The sequence below is a fragment of the Manis javanica genome, chromosome 15 (genome assembly GCF_040802235.1).
Source record: "Manis javanica isolate MJ-LG chromosome 15, MJ_LKY, whole genome shotgun sequence".
Lineage (NCBI taxonomy): Eukaryota > Metazoa > Chordata > Mammalia > Pholidota > Manidae > Manis > Manis javanica.
In genome coordinates this window covers 20,819,531-20,841,092 of record NC_133170.1, presented here as the reverse complement: position 1 = coordinate 20,841,092, position 21,562 = coordinate 20,819,531, and the positions used below count along the sequence as shown (strand labels likewise).

Genomic DNA, 21,562 nt, shown 5'->3' with positions numbered 1-21,562 from the left:
AGATAAATGTTAATGCTACCACTTTAAGATGGTTCCCTGCAGGGCATAGGGCTTCTCCACTTGTGCTTCCAAAAGGCAGCAAGTCATTAGAACTCTACCAGCTGACAGAGCTGCCCAGATCCTCCCACAGTGCGAATGGGCTCCATGGCTACATACAGAAATAGCATTTGTACAAAGAAAAGCTCTACTCTGTGGAAGACGTAATTCTAAAAAGTCACATTTCTTATCTTAAATCATTTTCACATAGTTTATTTAGGTTCAGAGTTTGTAAGTATAGTTCGTGTAGCTTAATCCTTTCATAAAACAAAGTCTTCCTTTCTGTGACATGAATATAACCCATTCATTTACTTATTCTAGAATACAGGCAAAGGATTTAGGTGGAGTGTACTAGCTCCTGTAGGTAACAGTTCTTTCCATGCTGAAAATAAAACCTGCTGCTTTGCCAATGCATAAAGGAGATAACCCTAGTATTGAAAATTGAATTGTTCAAATGTATATTTCACAATATACTTGTAATTGCTTTAAAGAGTAATTATTTTATGCTTTAGTCGGAAGTGGCTGATTGAGGCAACTTTGTTCTCTACCCTTTTCAAAACAGAGTCAAGTTACAGTTTTCTTCAGGGGTCAGCCAACTATATACATGAGAAGTTAAAACTAATTAAATAAAATGAAAAGATAAAAAAGGCAACATAATTTTGTACCCCTAAAGAAAGCAAACAAGAATATGTAACTGTACTATTCCAATGTATATTGGTTGGTCCAGGTAAGCCAAAGCACCACAGATTTGATAAATCATATCGGGGAGAGTGGAGAACATGGCATATTTTTCTCAACATGAGCAGCATTTCCCTTTGGTCTTAGTTGGCCGACTCTCCACTGAGCAGCGCTGAGTCAATGCAGCACTGAAGAGAAGAATCCCAAATGACAGAGAGCAAGAATGCTAAACTATTTCATGCAGTCCGTGCTACTGAAGCGCAGGCCACGAGGACAGTAGACAGACACTGCATTTCTGTGGAGCCCCTCCACGCAGCATGACAAGTAGCCTACAGCTTGTAAAACCTGTCCCATAAATGGCACCTCCGAAAAAACTCACCCTGTTCTAAACAACTCTATCACGTGGCACAGCCGGGGAAGGAGAAATCGAACCTCTCTTATTTTTGGGTTAACATAGTTATCATATACACAACAAATGAATTAAAAACCTTCAAAGTACTAGCATGAAAAATCACTGAATACTAACATAATGCAACTTCTAATTGCTTGAGATTCAGAATGTCTAGATCTTATTATTCCTCAAGATAGCATTATCTAGATCAATTGGCAAAAAATCCAGAAGCGTTGTTTACTAGAGAGTTCTCATAAAATGCAGAGCGACAGGTATGTAACTGATTATTAAAACTGGCAATATATAACTATGCCCAGAAACAGCTCCTCTTAAAACACACACGCTCACAGCCAGGACTCTTAATAAATGCCCTCAAACAAAGATTGTTCTAAACAAATACAACCCGAATAACCAACGAAAGGCATCTGGCCAGAATTCCCCACTTGGCTGAAGAAAATGAGCAAGTTTTGTGAACAGGAGAGCCAGATTCACAGAGACAACCAGGACAGGCCCTCCAGGGACTTTAAGATAAGAAGACAACAGCCAAGCAAACAGTATCCTGAGGCTTCCTGAGAAGGAAGGATTAGAAGGCCTCTACTTCATGAGTTCGGGAAGGGAGGTTAATGAGATCTTAGTCGTTTTCACCTGAAAATCAAAGATACCTGCTTGATGTTCCAAATGCCATCTAACATTTTGAACCCTCCTTCATCATTTTCACTTGACTTACACTTTTAAAGTAAATTTAGAGCCAATAAACTCCCTTTCGTTCTGCCCCCATCCATGTTAGCCACTTGCCCCGTCAACTCCACAGCACTCAGTTGCTATGCCAACACACTGATTTTCCTTCATGCCATCGCTGCTCTGTGTCCCTGCCTTACCACTCTCCTGCACCACCCTAGTCCAGGGCTTCACACCTTGCTCTGAGGTAAATGCAGCAACAGCTCTCTCTGGTCTCTTGTCCTTTTTTTAGTTCATTTCCACTCTGCTGCCAGATGAAGCATCCTAAAATAAAGTTTTGATGTATTCTCTGCTCCTAAGTACCCACAGAGTAAATCCAAAATTCTTAACCAGATATTCAAGACCAGATAATGTAATCCCAATCTACCATCCAATCTAATTTTCCCTACCACCACCCTAAATGTAAAAGGCAAATGAGTCTTCTTACTAACACACCTGGGCAAGCACTGGGCAACTCAGTCCTTCCAATCTATTTTGTATCTCCTTCCAAAGCACAAGCAAGCACAAGTCACACCTCTTCTACAGCAATACATTCCAACATTGTTTTGCCATAACCAATAAAATACATTTTACATCAAAGCCTTCTGAACACCCACATACACTCTCCACTGAAACAAATTTCATGACACAATCTTCCCTCACAATGTGAGTTATTCTTTGAAATTTCAATTCTTTTCTGTGGTATGAAAAAAAAAAGATCGTTCCTGATCAGTGTATCTAGATATAGTCTTGCCAACTTAGAACTCATATAAAATTTATAGCAATCACTTGGCAATAAGTATGTACCACTGACTTGGTAACTGTGATTTCTGTGTGTGTGTGTGTTGAGACCTCTTATTTCTCCAGCTCTAGTATGTTGTGAAATGCATGTGGATAAGAATTACGTCTCACACTCTTACGTAATTGCCTCAGCATTTAGCCCAGTGCTTGGCACATAATTAGAATTCAATAAATGTTTATTGAATCCTTCCTTGTTATAATGAATAGCTGTTGATGGACATAAGTCTTGTGTATTTTTGGTGTTCAAAAGGATTTCCTGATTCCATTCAAAGCTGAACACTCTGTTGGCATGGGTGGGGGCCCAGAATCTGCTTCCTATTTCCAGACCACAATGCCCTCTCAGGGTGAGAGAGGAGGCACAGGGCAAGAAAAACATTTTTCTGTTTCTAATGGAAAAAAAAGTAAAATTAGTGAATGCTGGACAAGAAGCAACACTGAATCCTCACTGCACTTCTGCCTTATCCAGGGACATGTCCCTAAGTGGCTTAGAATTCCACAATGGTCTGGAGAGTCTAGTAATGCCTCCACGGTCCAGGGCATCATATCCCTCAGGATACTAATTAGACCAACTACAGTCATAGCCCAGAGGAGGATGAAGCAGCTGCTCCATGTGTCTCTAGTCATGGCCAAAGGGCACAATGAGATCAAGTTATCAATCAGGAGATAACTCCATGAGTCAAGAGGAAAAAGGTCTATTAGTCCGGTCTCTGGAGAATGACTCTTAAGAAAATCAAATTTGACTAACTTGTAAACTATCGGTGAATCACCATACAACTCATTTCTCAGGTCTTCAGAAGCTCAAAGCTTGCAAGCTCGAAGCAGGCCCTCCCTAAAACCACTTGTGGGTACTGCACCCCATCAGCAGCCCTCCTCTTGAGCCAGCTACACTACACGGCTGCCCTGGAGACCTCATGGAGCAGCGAGGAAGGGCAACCTGTTCGCTCAACCAGACCACACTAGCAACTGCTGGGCTCCCAAGTCCAAAGCACCTTCCATGAGCCAGACACAGTGCTGGGTAACAGGGACAGTGGTGACCAGGCCAGGGGCCCTTCCTGGAATTGACAAGTTAGCAGGACAAACTTGAACAATGAGATGAATAATTAACTAATTATGATAGGTGGCCAGAGGAATACGTTTAACAGAGGAAAGCAACTTTGGTAGCTAGGGAAGGCGTGATGGCTACACTGACTCCAGCGGGAGACAGCAGGCGAGCAGGGCCGGGGGGCCGGGGGGCCGGGAGGCCGGGAGGTGGAACACCTCCACCCAGGCCAAGGGAGAGCGACGCTGCAGGGTCGGAGAAACGGGGACAGGGCCTGAAGCATGATGCCAACAAACCCAAGACAGACTGAGGTCTGAACATGGCCTTACAGGGTTAAGCAGGCAGGAGCCACCACTGCAGGGCCTGTAAGTCAGTTCAAGATTTGGGAATTTATCCTAAAAGCACTGATGCATATTAAACTGGGGAGTGATATAATCTGGATTACATTAAACATGCAAAACAAAAATATAACTTTTGCTATAGTGTGGGTATTAGACTGGAAGGTGGCAAGACGGGGGATATGCAAAGACCAGTTTGGAGGCTCTTGAAGCAATCGTGGGAGGGAGGACACTGTCCAGGCTTAGCAGGTAGCAGAAGAGGACTGCAGACAGATCTGAATGCTCAGAAGAAAGACATGGGACGGAGAGCTGGCAGGTGTGGCAGACAAAGTTCCAGCGGTTCACATAGCCGCCCAGAGCAAACTGCAAATCCACACTTCTGCTTCGAAGGGCTTGCACGATCTGATTTTATGTCCTCTCAATTCCTACTTCTCTGCTTCACAAAAAATCCACTGTCATCCCCTCGCTGCCCCCTAAACTCTTTCTTCACTCCTGACACTTTTTAATCATGTTCCCCCCTCTCAGAATGCCAAGTACCACCGCCTCGGAATCTTACTCATCTTTCAAGGTCCACTGCCATAACCCATCCTCCTCAACTTCTGCAGACTCCACCTAGTGATCCCTTAGCACCAAATCACACAGTGTAGCACACGATTGTATGCTTCTCTATTTAATCCTCTTTAGCATGTAATTGCTGGACGCTCAAGGGCAGGGGCAAGTCTTTGCTTTTCTGGTGTCCCATCCCCCAGGCCACAGAAGCACCCATGAAACCCTTAGAGGTGGACTGCAAGGACAAGGGCCAGCACCAGTGCATCTCTGGAGCACACAGACGACGTGACTGGGGCAAGGGAAGACAGATGTTGCTGCTCTTGTCTAGGGTGCTTTTGTTGGGCTTGTGCAAAATATCAGGATGAGGAACCAAAGAACTATCTTTAGTCTGGCCTGTAGTCCATTTTTTAACAAGACACAGCCTCAGGCATTATGTATTAGCCACTAGTAGCTGGGAAGTGACATAAACTGGCTTACCGCACTGGAGGTAGCAATTGAAGAAAAGATGATCCACTGTGGAGAGCCTCCTGCACACTGAGGGTCAGAAGCAGAGCCAGCAAATACACAGCAACCAGTGGGCAAAACAGCCCCTATTTTTAGTCTGCTTTCAGTGGCTCTCAGTCACTGCAGCTTTTTAAACACAAGAACAGCCAATTCTTTAATAACAGTAGTGCTTCTACTAAAATCCATTAATTTCAACCTCTCTTACCCACTATTACAGGATTTGAAATGCAATGATTAGAGACTTTCCTCCTCTAGATAAAGGGACAGAAGAAATGCCAAACTAGATAATGGATCTGAAAGTAACAACAGCATGTACAGCAAAATCTGTAAGCAGAAAAATCAGGGTCTACTATACTTCCATTAGGAAGAATGGTAGTAATTGATTCCTTTTAACCAAGGATATCCATTTACTGACTCAATCTAGATCTGTTAAATTGAAAATGTATAAAAAGTCAAATACATTTCTATTCACTCCTAGCTCTAACTACACTAGCAAATTAACTCAAAAAAAAATATGTATTTGGCCTTTAACCACTGCAAACATTAATCTAAGACCTCATCCACATTCAGAGGATAAAAGAATGTCTATAAAACCCCTTAGCACTGTATCTAATGCTGTACTTAACAGTAAGTGCTTAATAAACGGTATCTTCTATCATCCTTCAGGGCTATACATCAGCACAGAACATAGTAGATTTTTACTTAAGGATTCCCTCTGGCTAAAATAATTTAATGCTTTAAAATTTTTTATATACAGTGTATCTTTATTCCACAAAATGTGAAGAATATGACTGTGAAATCCACAAGAAGACTGGGAAAGACTATTTCAAAAAGAGCCTGTCAGGATAAGCCTGATGGAAAATGGGCACCCTTGATTCCCGGTCTAGCGTCCTGATGAAATTCCAGAAGACTCTGGAATTACAGTGGATATGGGCTTTGGGTGCAGTGAGAACTGGGGAGAGTCACTCAAGGGCTCTGTCATCTTCTTCATTTGTAAATGAAAGGGCTCAAGTCTGTGATTCACTGACGGTTCTTGCCCTGTAGGGTTATCTGTGCCTCATCATAGGCTAGAAATGTGTGCTGTAGAATTTAAAAATTTGTGAGTCCCTTTTGCTTTTACTCAGAATTATAATAGTAAGGAAAGAGGAGAAAATAATAGAACAGCATTTCTCATCTGTAGGCTCATCTTTATTTCTACTAAATGAACACATTTATTCTCTTTTCTCAATGTTAGCACAAAATAAAAGTCCAAATTCAGTAGTTTTTCTTTTTTTCTTCTATATTTATTTTCAATTTGGCACCCTTAGAAATACATTACATAAAGTGATACAGGTTAAGGAACAATGTTATTTTTTTTAAAGAGAATGAGGTTTCTGAAGGTTAACAAGACCAAAAAGGTTGATCATTAAGTTGATGTTAGAAGCTGTTTTCTAACCCATAGTAATAATAGCTTTTTTAAAAAAACTACTGATGGATTTTACATGGATTATCTAGTATCTTTACAACAGGATCCTCAGTTATGGTCATTTTTGTGAAACAAATGTTTGTCACACCTATTCTGTTGCTCCATTAATTCAGATTCTTAAGTCTTGTTTTTAAAGCAGTTGTAGGAGGACACGTGTGTCTCTAAACTGTGCTTATCTAATAACCTACTTCAAAACTGAAAAAGAAAAGGAAAAAATGACTTTGCCATTACCTACCCATCAGTGATGATGGAGAACTTTCCAAAGGGATCGAAATCCATCTGTTTATACGACGCTGAGGCTGCTAAGAATTAAACCCTTTCATCCTCGGGCAGTGAGACAATACTGTGGTTTGGTTTAGATGAGTTACTGAAAGATTTACTAATGGCTAAACAGAACAATCAGTTTACATCTGCCTTTAAAATATATATTAATTATTCAACTGTTCTCAATATAGATCCAAGGACTTACATCTTCCTATGAGTAGAGTAGGTTTCTAGAGCTTTATCAAAGTTTAAGTCTTTATCAAAGTTCAGTATTTTAGGATCACATGAAATTATCACTGTATAAATGCAGCAGTACTTTTATTAGATATTAAAATCATGTTTAAACCTACTTAAATAAGCAGAAACATTTTCATATTACTTTTCGTATAGCAGCTATATGTTTGCGCTATGTTTGAACAAATACTGTGCAAATCACTTATTTGAAAACAATCTCTAGTTTTCACAATACTTTCAAATTAGATTCATCACTATTAATACTATCACATGTTCTAAACTAATAAAATGAATCACATGAAATATAAATGCTATAAACCTAATTTAGATATCAAATATTTATTGAAAATTTAAGAAGGGCCAGGCCTTGTGGGGAACACAAAGATGAACAAGACACCATCCTCAGCTTGAAAAAGAGAATCCGGCAGGGGGGGATAAGATAACAAATGAAAAAGATAAATGACAATATAAGGTTTAAATAAGATTTTAAGATAACAAAGATTTATGACAGGATAGTATATGGCTATCAAATTAATCATTTTGTTTAGAATACTGACTGGGCTTTAGAAAAAAAAAAGAGAGAAAGTTGCTTAGGCAGGAATCAAGGTGCCTGGTCACGTCAGCCCACAGATGTGCTAAGAGGACAGTTCACTGCAGAACCAAGTTCTAAATGTCAGGATTAGAAGGTGTGGCAATCTGGTCTCACTGATAATCAGCTGCCAAAGTGGCTTAAAAGAACCCCTTTCACCTGGTAGAAACTGAAGTTTAGTAGGCCAGCTTCTCCCCAAAGCAGGACTTGTTCCTGGTTAAAGGATCAAGCCCACTGCCTTCCACTGGAGCTTCCCCAAAGCCTCCCCTGCTTCCTTCAGTAATCCTTCACTGCTTAGGTCCGTGTAATGAGGTCCTACAGATAAGTTTGGGTCTCCTCTTTTCGAGGGGAAGAACTCATTCAGATGCTTCTACCAGTTCTTTGGGGAAGCCCTCTTGGGCCCCTTCTCTGAGGAAGGTAGCCCTGAGAATGTGAATGGAGCGCAGGCCACAGTTCTTCACTTCTACATCTAATGACCATAAAAACCATCTCATGTATCTGATGCTTTCTTTCTGAATAATCTCAGAGTAGCTGAAAGCTCTAAACTAATGGAGAAATGACTCCAAGAAACCACTCTTTCTTTCTCTTATCACCTCCCCATGAAGCTGACAAGTACCTCTGGCTGCTGAAAGCAAAAGGGGCAGATTAGAGTGAAAACTCATCTCCAGGGACCTTGTCGTTTCCTGTGGTACCTGTGAGAAGCTAATGTGCTTTTCCATGGGCAGTCATGTCCCTCCAAGCCAAATATTTAAGAAACATTTGTCAATATGTCCTTCTGTCCCACATCCCGGAATGTCCTCTGGGCAGCTGGGGCCTGACAACAAACAGGTTGCTGAGAACTGATGGCCATACCTTCCCCAGCATTCCCTTCCACTTACCCCACTGCTCCGCTCTGAGGAACAGACTCACCAACCAAGGGCAATTTCAGTTGGTCAGGGGTTTTTGGATGGTTGGGGAGGCTTTCACTCCCTGGGGCATCATAAGATATCTGGCTGCTCAGAAGCTCCCAAACAGGGCAGTTCAGTCCCTGAAGCCACCTCCTAAGCTAACAGATACACAGGATCCCATGATGTGGACGGGGCTGTGGTGCTATCCATGCATTCAGTGTGTCACTGGTGCTGCCTCCACGGCTTTGTTTAGGCCCAGGAACCACTTCCTGCATGAAGTAGTGATGTCAGGGTGTTCTGACTCCACGTGTCACTCCATGTTCCTCCAGGGTTGATCTGGCTGATCAGGCTGAATCCTTTTGCTTCCCTGCCCAGTCAGTACTCCTCCCAAAGCTACACGTGCTTGATAAGAACCCTCCCAGGTAACAAAGGAGTGCTCTTTGGTAAAGGAGAGACAGTATTCAAATAACTAAAACACTTGTGCTAGAAACTCAGCAGGAGCGTCTGGCTGGGCCATGATGCCGAATCAGAGCCCCTGAGGAGAACCATCTCAAAACAGAGCAAGGAGGGATAGTCACTTCTCTGTGAAGTGCATCTTAGAACCTCTTTAAGGAAACCCTGGTCTAATAGTAGGATTCCAAGGTAAAATCCCCCACGCAGTGGCTATGAGAAGATAAATGAGTTCCTATGCTCACCAAATTATTTTGGTGCAACTCCAATAACAGCTTTCATATTTAACACAGTTATACTCCCACTAAAACAATGTGCCTACCAACAAGAGACAGCATAGCATAATTCTTAGTTATGGAACTTTGAAAACTATGTTCTAAGACAAGCTGGCTTCACTACGGGATACTGATAGAGAAATCAAGATAGAGTCCCAGCGTAAGTGAAAGATGGTCAGGGGCTTTTGGATGGTTGGGGAGGCTTTCACTCCCTGGGGCAACAGGTGATCTGAAAGAGACAGGAAACTATACTTGTTCCTTGAGAAAACGTCAAAGCTGATGAGAGAGAATTGGAGACATGGAATCTCATCTAAGCCTGCCAAGAGTTTCAACGTGTTAGCACATCATCAACCGACTGATCCTATTCTCAGAAAACTGAAATGTTTATACTTCTGACACTCAATTGCCAATATTATCAAGCTCACCATGCCTTCCCTACAACTAAAGTCTAAAGGGGTGAAAAGGATAATATTTACCAATATTTTATTTATCTTAGGTCACATTTTTAGGAGCACTCTTGCCTTTCACTGTGGCAGAATCTGCAGGGCACAGCAGCTTTGTGCTAAAGGTCACCGTGCATTGTCAAACTGCACTCCCGTCTCTGAGCTGCCTGAGTGAAAGGGCTTTGGTAACGTCTGCAAAGCTGGGGAAGCCAAGGGTGAATGTTCTGCTTTGGAATTCATAAGAAGGATCTCCCACGCTGCCCTCCTTTGGGGCAGATATGGAATGTTTAGTCTTTCCCATGTACTTTATAAAGTCATCTAGTTTCTGAGCTTTTGCAAATGAGACTGCCAGTTATAAAAACGAAACAAAAATACACAAGTAAACAATTTTTTAAATAATCCCCCTAGTTATTAAAAGAAATATCTACACACATTCTCCCCCTATCTCATTGTTCATATGGTCCAAGAATGGTGAGCTTATCACTGGAGTCCACTCTAACTATAAATGTTTAATAAGAGCTGGACACTGTCATACTGATCTCGTTCTCTTCCCAAAGGGGGTGGGAACTAAGAGCTGGGGCTGAGACGTAGAGCATTTGGTGTTTTTAGATCACATGTGAATGGAAAAACCCCTAGATTGAAGCTACACACAGATTTACACAGCATTTCTAGCTAAGAAATATCAAATGAAGAGACATTCGAGCTAAGTAAAAATACACTGACCAATATGGAAGGATGACAGTTAAATAGAATAGTTATGTCAATCAGAAGTTATAAATAAGTCACCTTACACAGTAAACTCACAGTTGTGATGATCTATCGGACTGTGAGCTCACTGTGCTTACTCACAGGGTAAGACTCCCAGTCCTTTCAATTCCTTCACAAGCCTTACCTGCAAGCAGGTGGACAGAGCTGAAGCTCTTCTCCAGTTTACCCAGAAGTACAGTGAGAAAACAGTCTGAAGACAGAGAGGCAACATCTTGGGAGCTTTGATCATAAACTACAACCTTCTGACTGCAATCAATGTTGACCTGCAACGCAAATGTGAGGCTGTTAGGAAGAAAGCCGAGAAAAATAATCCTGTAAACCTCTGTTGCTGCAGCAAATAACTGCTTCCTGTTTCCAATTAATAATTTGAATAAAAATGAGATGCAGTCAACTTACTGGATAAACCAAGCATACAAATGGTTCAAATGCTTGTAAAGATTAACTTTTAAAAGGCAACACTGACGTCTTTTGTGTAGATGTGCTCAAAACTCCTTGGTTTTGAGTCCTTAACACTAAATAAAGGTAAACTCATAAGACAAATAATATGCAAAATAAATATGACAATTCTTGAACTAAAGAAACATGTTTTAAATGGTTTCTATAAAACAACACAGAAATCAGCTGTTTAGTAAAATTTAAATATTTTACTCATTTTTATTCCTGAAGAAAAGGAACAGCATGACCCACCACAAAGATGACATTTTGGTGTCCCAAGAATAACTTTCCTTGCAGAAAACATCCCTAAGTCTTGAGCCACGATACCTTCCCACAAATAAAAAGCACTTCTAGTGTGATCAGTATCTACTTTCTTTCTAAGGCACATGAGAAGAATAATTTCCTTTCAGTAAATGTGTAGATTATACAGAAAAATGTATTAATTGAGTAATTATTAATAGTACATATATAAATTACTATATACTACATAATTACTAATTATTAATATAATGTACTAGCTATGACTATCAGTGTTTAAATTAGTAAAACAATTTTAGCAAACCATTAAGAAAATGGCATTTGACAAAATTAAAACAAGTTAACCTTTCTGTATTGTTTAGAAATACTCTCAAATGTGTAATATGGTTAGTAAATTATTTTGTAGTGTCATAAGGCACCAAAATTTAAAAAGCCACCAAAACTTCCTCAAATTACTTTCTCCCCTTAAAAATGAGGCTTCACTTAAAATTATTCCCCATTTAGTATGTGTCCACTTACTTCAAAAAGGAAAACAAGAACACATTTACCTTGTGTTTTGCTGAATGCTGGATGAGTTCTGTAATTAACACTTTGTCCTGTTGCAACCTTCGCTTCATAAGCTTGGAGCAGTTGATATTAATGGCTTCCAAAATGTGGGATGTATTGTATTCCACAAACGGCCGGCTATCAATTAGCAGCACTTTTTCCGTTCCACTTTCCAGCAGTGCCACCAACCTCTCAGTAACAATTTGGGTTCCAGTCATCTCATGGGCCATGACAACAATAAGTCTTCTTTCCCTACGTCCCTCTTTAATTTGCCACGATGATGTAATGGTGGTGTGCTCAAAGGCTCAGCTACTCCATTGTACTAAACATGTATGAGGTCAGGCTGGTGGTGACTGGCAGAAGGAGAGTTAAACCCATTTTCAGCAAGAGCCCTCCAAGTGAATGTCTCTTTCTCTTTCCCGCTGATGTGCTCTAGCAAAGGACTCCTTCCACAAAGCAGCCCCTCACATCTGATTCATAAAGAGATGACTGGAATAACCATTCCACAACAAAAGATGCTTTGGGGCAGCCAGTGCATTACGTCATTCTTTACCTTTGCTCCCTCGCGCCAACAGCTTTATGCTGGGCTGAAAAGCCTACACGGAGAGAGAAAGACGGGCAGGAAACAAAACATGAGGTCAAAAAAAGAAAGAGCATCAGATTCAGAGACACTATATGATTCATAATATTTACTCCATTAATTTAATTCCATACTTGATGTACTGTTTCATCTGAACAAACAAAAAGGACAAGTAGGTATGGCTTCAGAAAAACGTACTCATACCTCAAAACATAAAAACGCAAAGAAGGCAAAATCAGGCCTATTCATGAATTATGATCGCCGTGGCCCAGAACCTGTGTGAAATTAAAAGAGCTATAAAACGCTGCTTGATGTACTCTTATTCCAAATGGGTATCCTCCATTTTATTTGCTTATTTCTTCACAATAGCACAAAGAACACTGCCTGGGACCAGGTTAGCAAGGCCATATTATCAGGACAAAATCTCTTCTGATGGCTTGAGAATCACTGCAATGGGACAATGCAGGCTGCACACTGAGGCTCACCAGCCGTCCCTGCAGGCTGCCCTCAGGAGGAGGATCCAGGAAAGCAGGAGGTGCAATAAAGCTCAGCTGCCTTCTCAGGGGGAGGAGGACAAAAATGGCTGACACTCTTGTCATACCAACTGCTGAGCTCACAGGTGGGGGCCGAGGGTGCTCCAAGCCCCAGGGTGTTCTCACAGCTATGATCCCGGCCAGTCTGTCCCTCCCTGGTTCCTTGACCCTTCATAGGCTCACCCCTCATGTTCTTGTGCCCTATTCTTTAGAGAATCACTGACTCTCTGCCTTAGAAATCTCATACCTTAACCTGGGGCTGTAGGTCAGCAACCTACACACAGAGCCCTTAATAATTAGCGGACTCTGTGGTTCCCTGTTCTTGCCGAAGTCCTATAATTGGCCGTTAGAGTTTTGTGCCTACAGCATGGACCTCACCCTGACTCTCAATAATCTCAGGTTTCTATCTCCCCTGGTACATCTCTGCTTATAAGAAATCCTCTGCTACATAAAACTAGATGTCTACTGTTGGCATTCAGCTTCTGGAGGATAAACTATTTGATGGAAGAGGTCTTGTATTTCATTTCTTACCTTCACAGTGCTTTGCACATAAGATACTCAATTTGCACTGTTACAGATAAGTAAGATCCTCCTTATTCCAAAAACAGTTTAAGATACTGAATAAATATTTGATTAACTGATTTCAGATCAGGATGGTAGAACCCTCAAACATCACCAGGTCCTACTTCCTAATTCAAGACTTACAAATTAGAAGCAGAAGCATGGAGAAGGGGGCAGGATATAAAGAGAAGTGGCTTTGCCATTTACCTGTCATGTAACTTTGGACAAATCATATCACCCTTCTGAAGCACACTTTCCTAATCTATAAAATGTAGGCAAAATACTAGCCTTGTCTCCTCACAAAGTTTTGAGTACAAAATTATCTAAGTTGTCTAAAGTGAGTAAAGAAGTAACTACTACTCATGTTGAGGGAAAATGCTCTAAAGATGCCAACAGTAAACAGTGCTGCCATGCTTCTGGAATCTAAAAGACATCACTCAACAGATAAAAAACGAAGCAACTCCATCCTCCAGCCAGCTCAACCAGCTGCACCCTTTCTCACAGAGCGAGATGCACACGGAGCTAGAAGGCACTGAGAAGTCATCTCATCCACCCCACATTTTATAAGGCAGCTCCATATACTGCATTACTGGTCCCTTTCTTGTTTTCATTGTATTAAAGTATTTATTTTTAGTGTAGCTTAATGGCAACAAGGTAAACTCATCTCTATCTTCAGCTGAAGCAATTAGAGCAGAAAATTTGTCCTAGTCACTTAACTAAACACCCTTTGCAAACCACCTACCAAGGATATAGTACCGAAACAAGTCCTAGCGGCTTGGTGACGCGGTTCCCAGCCATGTGAGGTCCTATACTCGGATTGTGTGACTCCCAAACCAGGGCTCCTACTACTGGGTGACCCTCTTTTCCCTAAGTACCTGTTCCCGTAATGAAACCAGACTGAGAAAGAATGACGTGGCTTGTCCGTGAGGGTGCCCAGGTGGCACGGAAAGTGGGAATCCGAGAACAAGAGCCCGCTGACTCCGGAGACGGCACTGAGGCTTGGAGTCTGGTTGGCTGCGCACAATGATACAGTCAGGACGGGACAAAGCAGTTATCTGGGTGAGGGGATCAAGGGACAAAGGCAGGGAGGAGACAGCAAACATGCAAAAGTTGAATTAGGAAGTTCTTGTCTTTGCTTCTCAGAAGCCAAATCTCAGAAGCCCAAACCACGGAAACCAGAGATAGGCTACAGCAAACAGGGCTACCAGGCAGAACACGGTCATCCTTACCCAGAGAACCAGAGTCAGTAATTCCAGGTGCAGAAAGACCCTGACCAAGAGAAACCGGCCAAAGACACCATAATATGAGGACATGACTGAGGCAAAGGAGTGAAGTGAAATGAGGATAAAAGTTACACCCTTTCATGTTGTACTGAGGCCAGCTGGAGCCCTCCCATGACACCTTTATGCCCACAGGCCTGATGTTCTGTAGTCCCCAGGTGATTACATGACAGGCAGAGCCGTGCCAAGGGGGTGTGGAGAGTGCAGTAAGGATAGCTGGAAACCTCATTTATTTACAGTATTCTGGTTCAGTCCTCTTCCTAAGCTACAACTCTAATTTAGAAATTTCTCTGCATTCTGATTCTGACATTGATTCTGAAGCATGTCAATACCCTGAGATCAGGGAAAAGACTGTCTGTGTCACTTTTGTTTTCAAAATCTTTTGCACTGGTTAGGATTTAAATGACAAGAGAGCATTTTATTGTTAGTAAAGTCACCAAGATAATCCTAGCCAAAGTTTTTACAAGTCAAAAGGAATGAAAAATTCTTAGACTGAACCTACAGGCCCAAGTGCATACACCCCAAGGCAGGCCAGCTTTGCTACTTTTCCATTTACTTAAGACAGTTTTAAAAATTTTCTTATTTTTTTCTCCATATTCACATGGTTCAAAAAATGAAAAGTATAAACATGTATGATACTATGAATATGTATAGAATAAAATATAAATATATATCCTTTTCCTTTCCTTCTTTGTTCAGCTGGTTACACAGTGTATATTCTGTTGTGTATCCTACTTTTCTTTCACTTAAAATACCCCAATTTGATTTTTCTATATTTAATTAGAATGTAATTATAATCTATATATCCATGGGTCCCACACATGCACTTTTGGACACCCAAATAAAACATGTAGAAATACCCCTAAAAAGCAATTCCCCCTTTCCCCTAGCACTACACCCATTCAATTAGCTGTTCACCTGGGGACCTAAAAGCAGCAGTGTAATTCCTAACAGTAAGTTGTTTCTGGAATCCTAATGAGAACGTATGCTATCTGCTCTGACTTAGAGAAATTTAACATGTGACAGTGTACATTCATGAAATGTATAGATTTAGCTTTTAAAGGATACCCTGCTGCAACATTGGCTGTTCCCACCCAAAGAGGGGACGGGGTTCCTGGGGGCAGGGGACACCTATACGGTGGTCATGGGACTGCTGAAGGGCAACAAGCTGCCAGTGTCGTGGCTTAAAGCCTCCTGCGGACACTGGAGGACTTGCTAGCAGCAGTGCTGGCCCGCAGCTATGTCCCTCTGCAGCTGATCCCATGAGGAGGGTGCTCCTGGCCTCCCAGCTGGGCCCTGTGGCTGCCTGGGGAACAGGCTGAGGAGGCGGGGCTAGGCCAGCAAGGAGACTCTCTTCTGAGGAGGCTGCTAGTGTCTCCCTGTACCATCCAAGAAATCTGGGAGGCAATGGGCCCTTCAGAAGACAAGTAAATAACCTTTTGTATACATTTTCTATTTCTCAAAAAAAAAATCAATAAACCCATATTTATTATACCAAAACTAGCAACCTTAGCCAGGGGCGCAAAACCAATACTTGCAAAGTATTCCACTTTCAAAATTAAAGGTTTTTTAAAAGACTATTTACAAAGGAATAGAGATAAGCTGAGGCAACATTTTAGTAGAATAAAATGACTGTACAGATCAGGGAACGAAATGGGCAAATCCCCTAAAGAAACACCAATTTCGATATATTTTATATTTCATCAACTTATGTTTTATATTTTATAACATTTAATATTAACATAAGTGGTATACAAACCTTCCCCTTTCAATGTACAATTTTTAAAGTTTCTCCTTGTAATTTTATTTTTTACAGCCCATTCAGTTACCTATGGAAAAAAAAAGTATCTACGACTTTATAATAGAAACCAGTGGAATTTTATTTACTGAGATTCACCCCATTCATGTTTGCAAATAATATCAATGATTGAATAAAGTATAATATTGAATTAGCTATGTCAGGGAACTGTAAATCTAAAGCTGTTTTAATGATAAGATAAACAAGTTGAAATCAGTTTTAAATTAAAAGAACAATATGAAATCCAACTGTATAAAAACCAACAGTTGCCATTAGAGTAATTAGCTAAAAGGAAAAATATTTTTTCTTTCTTCAGTATATGTAGCATTTAAAACTAGTGTCCAACCAGAAAATTTTTTAAAGATTAAGGCCATTTTTTTTTATTAAGCTATCATTGATAGGCAATCTTATGAAGGTTTCACATGAGCAACATTGTGGTTACTACATTCACCCATATAATCAAGTCCCCCCCACATACGCTACTGCAGCCACTGTCTGTCAGTGTAGTAAGATTCTATAGAGTCACTACTTGTCTTCTCTGTGCTGGACTGCCTTCCCCGGGATCCCCATACATTATGTGTGCTAATCATAAGGCCCAGATTAAGGCTATTTTTTAAATTATTCTCTTAAGCATCTCACTCTTCCTAGATGAGGTGTTATTCTTTTCAACTTCCCAGACATGTTTCTGGCTTCTAGGTCAGTCATTCTGATGTGGGTACACCCCACCAGAGAAAGGGTGAGAACCTTTCCCACATATTATTTTCCCCTGCTACCCATGGGTTATTTTCTGTGACAGCAACAGTCCATCTAAGGCCCTCAGCAAGGCGGACAGCAGGCAGCGTGAGGTGGGGGCTCCAGGAACACACCTGCTGGCCCAGAAAGTATGTCCAAGAGGAGGGATGGGCTACCCCTCACAGAGGTCCATTTCCATGTTAAATGCTTTTACAAAGAAATTCTCAGGAGAAAGAAAAGGATCCTAGGCCTTGGGGCCCTTAAAAGTCCTGTTCATAGAAAGTGATGGAGTCTTACTTCACTGGGCTTGAGCTCAAGTTCCAATTCTCAGAGAATTTATAGAAATGATAATCAGGTGAGAAGTTTGCTTCTATTAAGCTACAACTGTTCTTAAATTTTTTTTTCCTCCAATAAAACTGAAGAAATAGGCAACAAGATATACCAAAAAGCCTTAAACACAGACTTTCAATAAGAGATAAAAGGAACAAATCAAAAGGGAAAGAGCAGGCTATGATGCCCAGAAGCAGCCAGAACATCTTCAACTTTGTCTTAATTCCACACTGATGAAGGCACCTTTGCCTCATGCGCTGTGGGCTGACCAAAAGAAGTGCTGAGGTCTCATGTTTAGTAAAATATATTCAATAGGAAACCAAAAACAACCCCAAAAACCACCCTCATCAAAGCCAAGGCTATATGAGCTTAATGTGTCCTTTAGTCGCCTTCTCATGTCTTGACCGTCTTATCTTACCCAACATAAAGGACACATTCCGACAAGCAGTGGCAGTAACAGGATAGGCGGCTTGAAGCCCGGCTGTCTAGACAGTACGAGACACTTGTTAGCAGCATAAAATCCAGCCCCCTCTCACTGACAACAGCACTGTTGAAAGAACCTGCTCCTATCAGAGTCTCAGGTTGTTTACATACATCTCAAGGATCCACGGAATAAGGCTGGAAGAGCAGCCATCCTTCCAGACTAGATACAGTGTCTTTGCTTAGACACAGACCAGACCAGGAAGAGCCCAGGTTTGTGAGACGTCTTCACCATGTTTCTCCTCATTGGTATTGGCTCAGCCGGGGCCTCTGTCATCCTTCCTGGCGCGGCCTCCTGCTTGTGCTCACCTGTTCTGCCAGCTGCCCCTTCCCTGAGCCACCTGAACTCTCCTCCTCCTTCCCTCCCACCTCCCAACACACCAATGAACCTATCCAAGATGCCCTCCTGGCCCCCCAAAGTTCCCTCCCTTACCCCTCTATATCTAATGCTTTCTCCTGGCTGAAAACAAAGGACTCCACTCCCTAGAAGAGGGTCCTGGATAGGAAATGGTTTGGAGGGAGTAGGAACGGAGGGACCCCTAGGTGGACCTGCTGGGCAGGAGAAATGTGGCCAGGGCTTGATTTAATCTGAGAGTTGAGAAAATGGTCTGGAAGGAAATTCCCTGCAATAAGGTTGGGCTGGAGACCGGAGAGGAGAGATTCAGAACAAAGAGTTCAGATGGGGACTGATTTGCACATCCTGGTTTTCTGGAGCATGTGTCAGGCCTACTGTCACTCACTCAGTCAACTAACAAGCAGTGGTCGAACACCAGGAAGTGCCAGGCACTGCTGTGGGAGTGCAGCAAAAATGAATGAAGCACACACTCCTGTTCTCCTGGAGTTTCCAGTTCAGGAGTGGAAGATACACAGCAAACAGCAACAACAAAAATAGAACGTGTTCTTTGACAGATGGTGATGAGCACTGTGGAGAACAACTAAGGTAGGAGAGGAAGGAGAGCTGGTGCAAAGTTAACATTTTTGAGAGAAAGGAGTCAAGGAGGCCCGCCTCTGATGAGGGAGCTGGGAGGGCGAGCTGTGTGGTATCTGCGAGACTAACTCCCTGGGTCAAAAGCTTGATGCCAATGAATACAGTATTGGCCAAGGTAATGCTGAGCTGGGCAGGTGCCAATAGAAGATGTGGCAGGTGTTCAGTCTTTCTTCAGAACTATGGCTGTATCTACTGGAAATGAAGCATTTTCCCAGGCACTTAAACTTTTAACTTCAGTGTGAAATATATACATATGTATACACACACAAAGACTCACACCCACAAAGAAAGTTCAGTATAGCTTCTTTTCCTTAAAATTACAAAGGGAGCAGCTGTGGTTCCTATATTAGTACACTGCTTAGCAAAGAAATGAAATACCATAACAAGATTAATATTAATTCAATACACTTCTTCCAACTCCATAAATGTGTTGTACCTAATAAGAGAATCTTGACTTCATAGTATAGAATGTATAAAATATCAGATGTAAAACAAGATCTTTGCTTGCACAAATCTGTATGACAAGGAAGTAGTTTAAAGGATCTTTCCATTAAAATAAAGAAAAAATGCTTTCAAGGAGCTCTTCTTGTCATAAAGTATATCAAATACCACAAGGCCTTTGTAAGTTAGATTACTGTGTTCAGGAGGTTGGTAACACTAATGTAAGTTTATAATCTTTAGCCATACACCACCATTAGCCCACCCCACCCCAAACAACACGATTCCACTACATGAAAGATAAAGTGTAGTTCCTGACTAAGAGCTAAATTGCTAAAGGTATTATGACCAAGGTAAACAAACATTTGGACAAGCAGAAACACAGTCTAATGGGAGAGTGATATAATGTAATTTTTTTCCAAAGAAGACCAAAAGGCTCTATGAACAAGCAATGGAAAACAATTAGAAATCATCAAGGCCAAACACCCCACAACTCCCAGTTGAGCCCAATTTTATAATAGCAATATTCTGGAATTTCATCTACTTTAAATTTCTTAATACTGAAACAAGTAAAACTATAATCCAAACTATACCTTCCTGAAGATAATTTCAAAATGGCTTACAAATATATTTTCAAAGGACTTACAAGAAACTGCTCCACTTTTCAGTTAAAATGTGAAAAATATTGGAAAAGGATTACATGTGCAGCAGAAGGGGACTAACTTATAAAGTATGATGAATCCTGCAACAGAGTACCGTGCAACATTTTTTAAACGATGGTGTAAAAGCATGCTTCTTGACAATGAAAGACAGTCGTGATACACTAAGAGAATAAAATCAAGTTACAGAACAGTTAAGTGGAACCTCAAACACCTACATACATGCAAGTAAGATGGATATATGCAAAATATGTAATAGTTTTACTTGGGTAATTAAAGGTAATATTTATTATATTCTTTTCCATCATGTTGGAAAGTGCAAAAAAATAATAGCAAAGAGCAGACCCACTGAGGCATCTGGTGGAGGCAGCAGCCTGCACTCCTTGTCAGCACGCTTGAGACGGTGTGGGTTAGGGCAAGGAAGAGAAACACAACACAGGGAAACTGTGTTTACCCTCAAGGTAAAAGCTGAATTTCTGTTTCACGAAAGGAATTACAAAGAATTATTTTCAATAACAATAATGTTGGTGTGGGGGGCAAGCATAATTAAATTTTAAATCACCCATTTGTGATCATAAACCTGGACTTCTAATTGGTCAGTTGGGTTATGGCTCTTTTAAGACAAAAGGTTTCTTCTGTACACAAAAGAATTTATAGCTAGTTTTCTTTTTAAAATTAATATATTCTCCAACACTCTTCAAATGTATTTTAATTTATAAAGCCTCCCAAATCAACCTGCTTAAAGCACTGCAAATGGAACAGTATGTCTTTCACTTCTCTCACTGGAAAAGCACAAATTCTTTTAACAAAGGATATACAGCAGCCTCATCACTATTCTCAGGTCCTAAATAGACACTCACAACAAGCCTTGAACACATTCCAGGCATGGCCTTCAAGCCTGGACCACACCTGCTTCCAAGGCCCTGAGGCTAAAAATAACTCTGGGGCCTCAAAAATGGGATCCCAGCCAGGCCCAGGGGTAACTGCAGGCCCCTTGCTCAGCTCTAATAACAGTAAAAGCAGGAGGTACACAACTCTACATGCACAAATTCCACCACAGGCTTCCTTCTCTGTCTCCGTGCCAATCACCTCCATCCTAGGCCTGTTCAGTTTCTTTGACCCTGGACGCCAAAACTAATCCTAAGAACTTAGAAACAAGCAAGGTTTTATGGTGTATTGTTCAAAACACAAAACAAAAAAACAAAATTGTGGACCAGGAGAGGGCTCAGGAGACCTTATTCGTACTTTCAGCTGCTCTACAAAGATGCTAAAATGTCACAGTGAGTCACTTAAGCATCCCACGCCTGCTCACTCCTCACCTGTAAGAGGAGGAGCCCTGTGATCACTTGACACCTAAAAATTATTTCACTAAGAATATGATGAGATCGCCGTCCGTGCACACGCATCTCGGGTCTTAGTAAGGTGCCCAAATGGGCACCGAACACCAGGGTTGATGTGACCCTGAAGCAGTCCTGCTCAGGAAGTAATTTGCGGATCCCATCACAGATTAAAACGG

At 41.4% G+C, this 21,562-nt stretch overlaps 1 protein-coding gene across 1 annotated transcript in view; it reads right to left on the bottom strand.

Annotated features, from left to right (window-relative positions):
• DUSP16 (dual specificity phosphatase 16) overlaps positions 1-21,562 on the bottom strand; it is a 99,594-nt gene that overhangs the window by 35,829 nt on the left and 42,203 nt on the right. The window contains exons 3-4 of the mRNA XM_037023013.2: positions 11,670-12,263; positions 10,553-10,691 (exon numbers count right to left, since the gene is read on the bottom strand). Of these exons, the coding sequence (XP_036878908.2) occupies positions 10,553-10,691; positions 11,670-11,897 (367 nt within the window). The 5' untranslated portion in view covers positions 11,898-12,263. The remainder of the gene's footprint in view (positions 1-10,552; positions 10,692-11,669; positions 12,264-21,562) is intronic.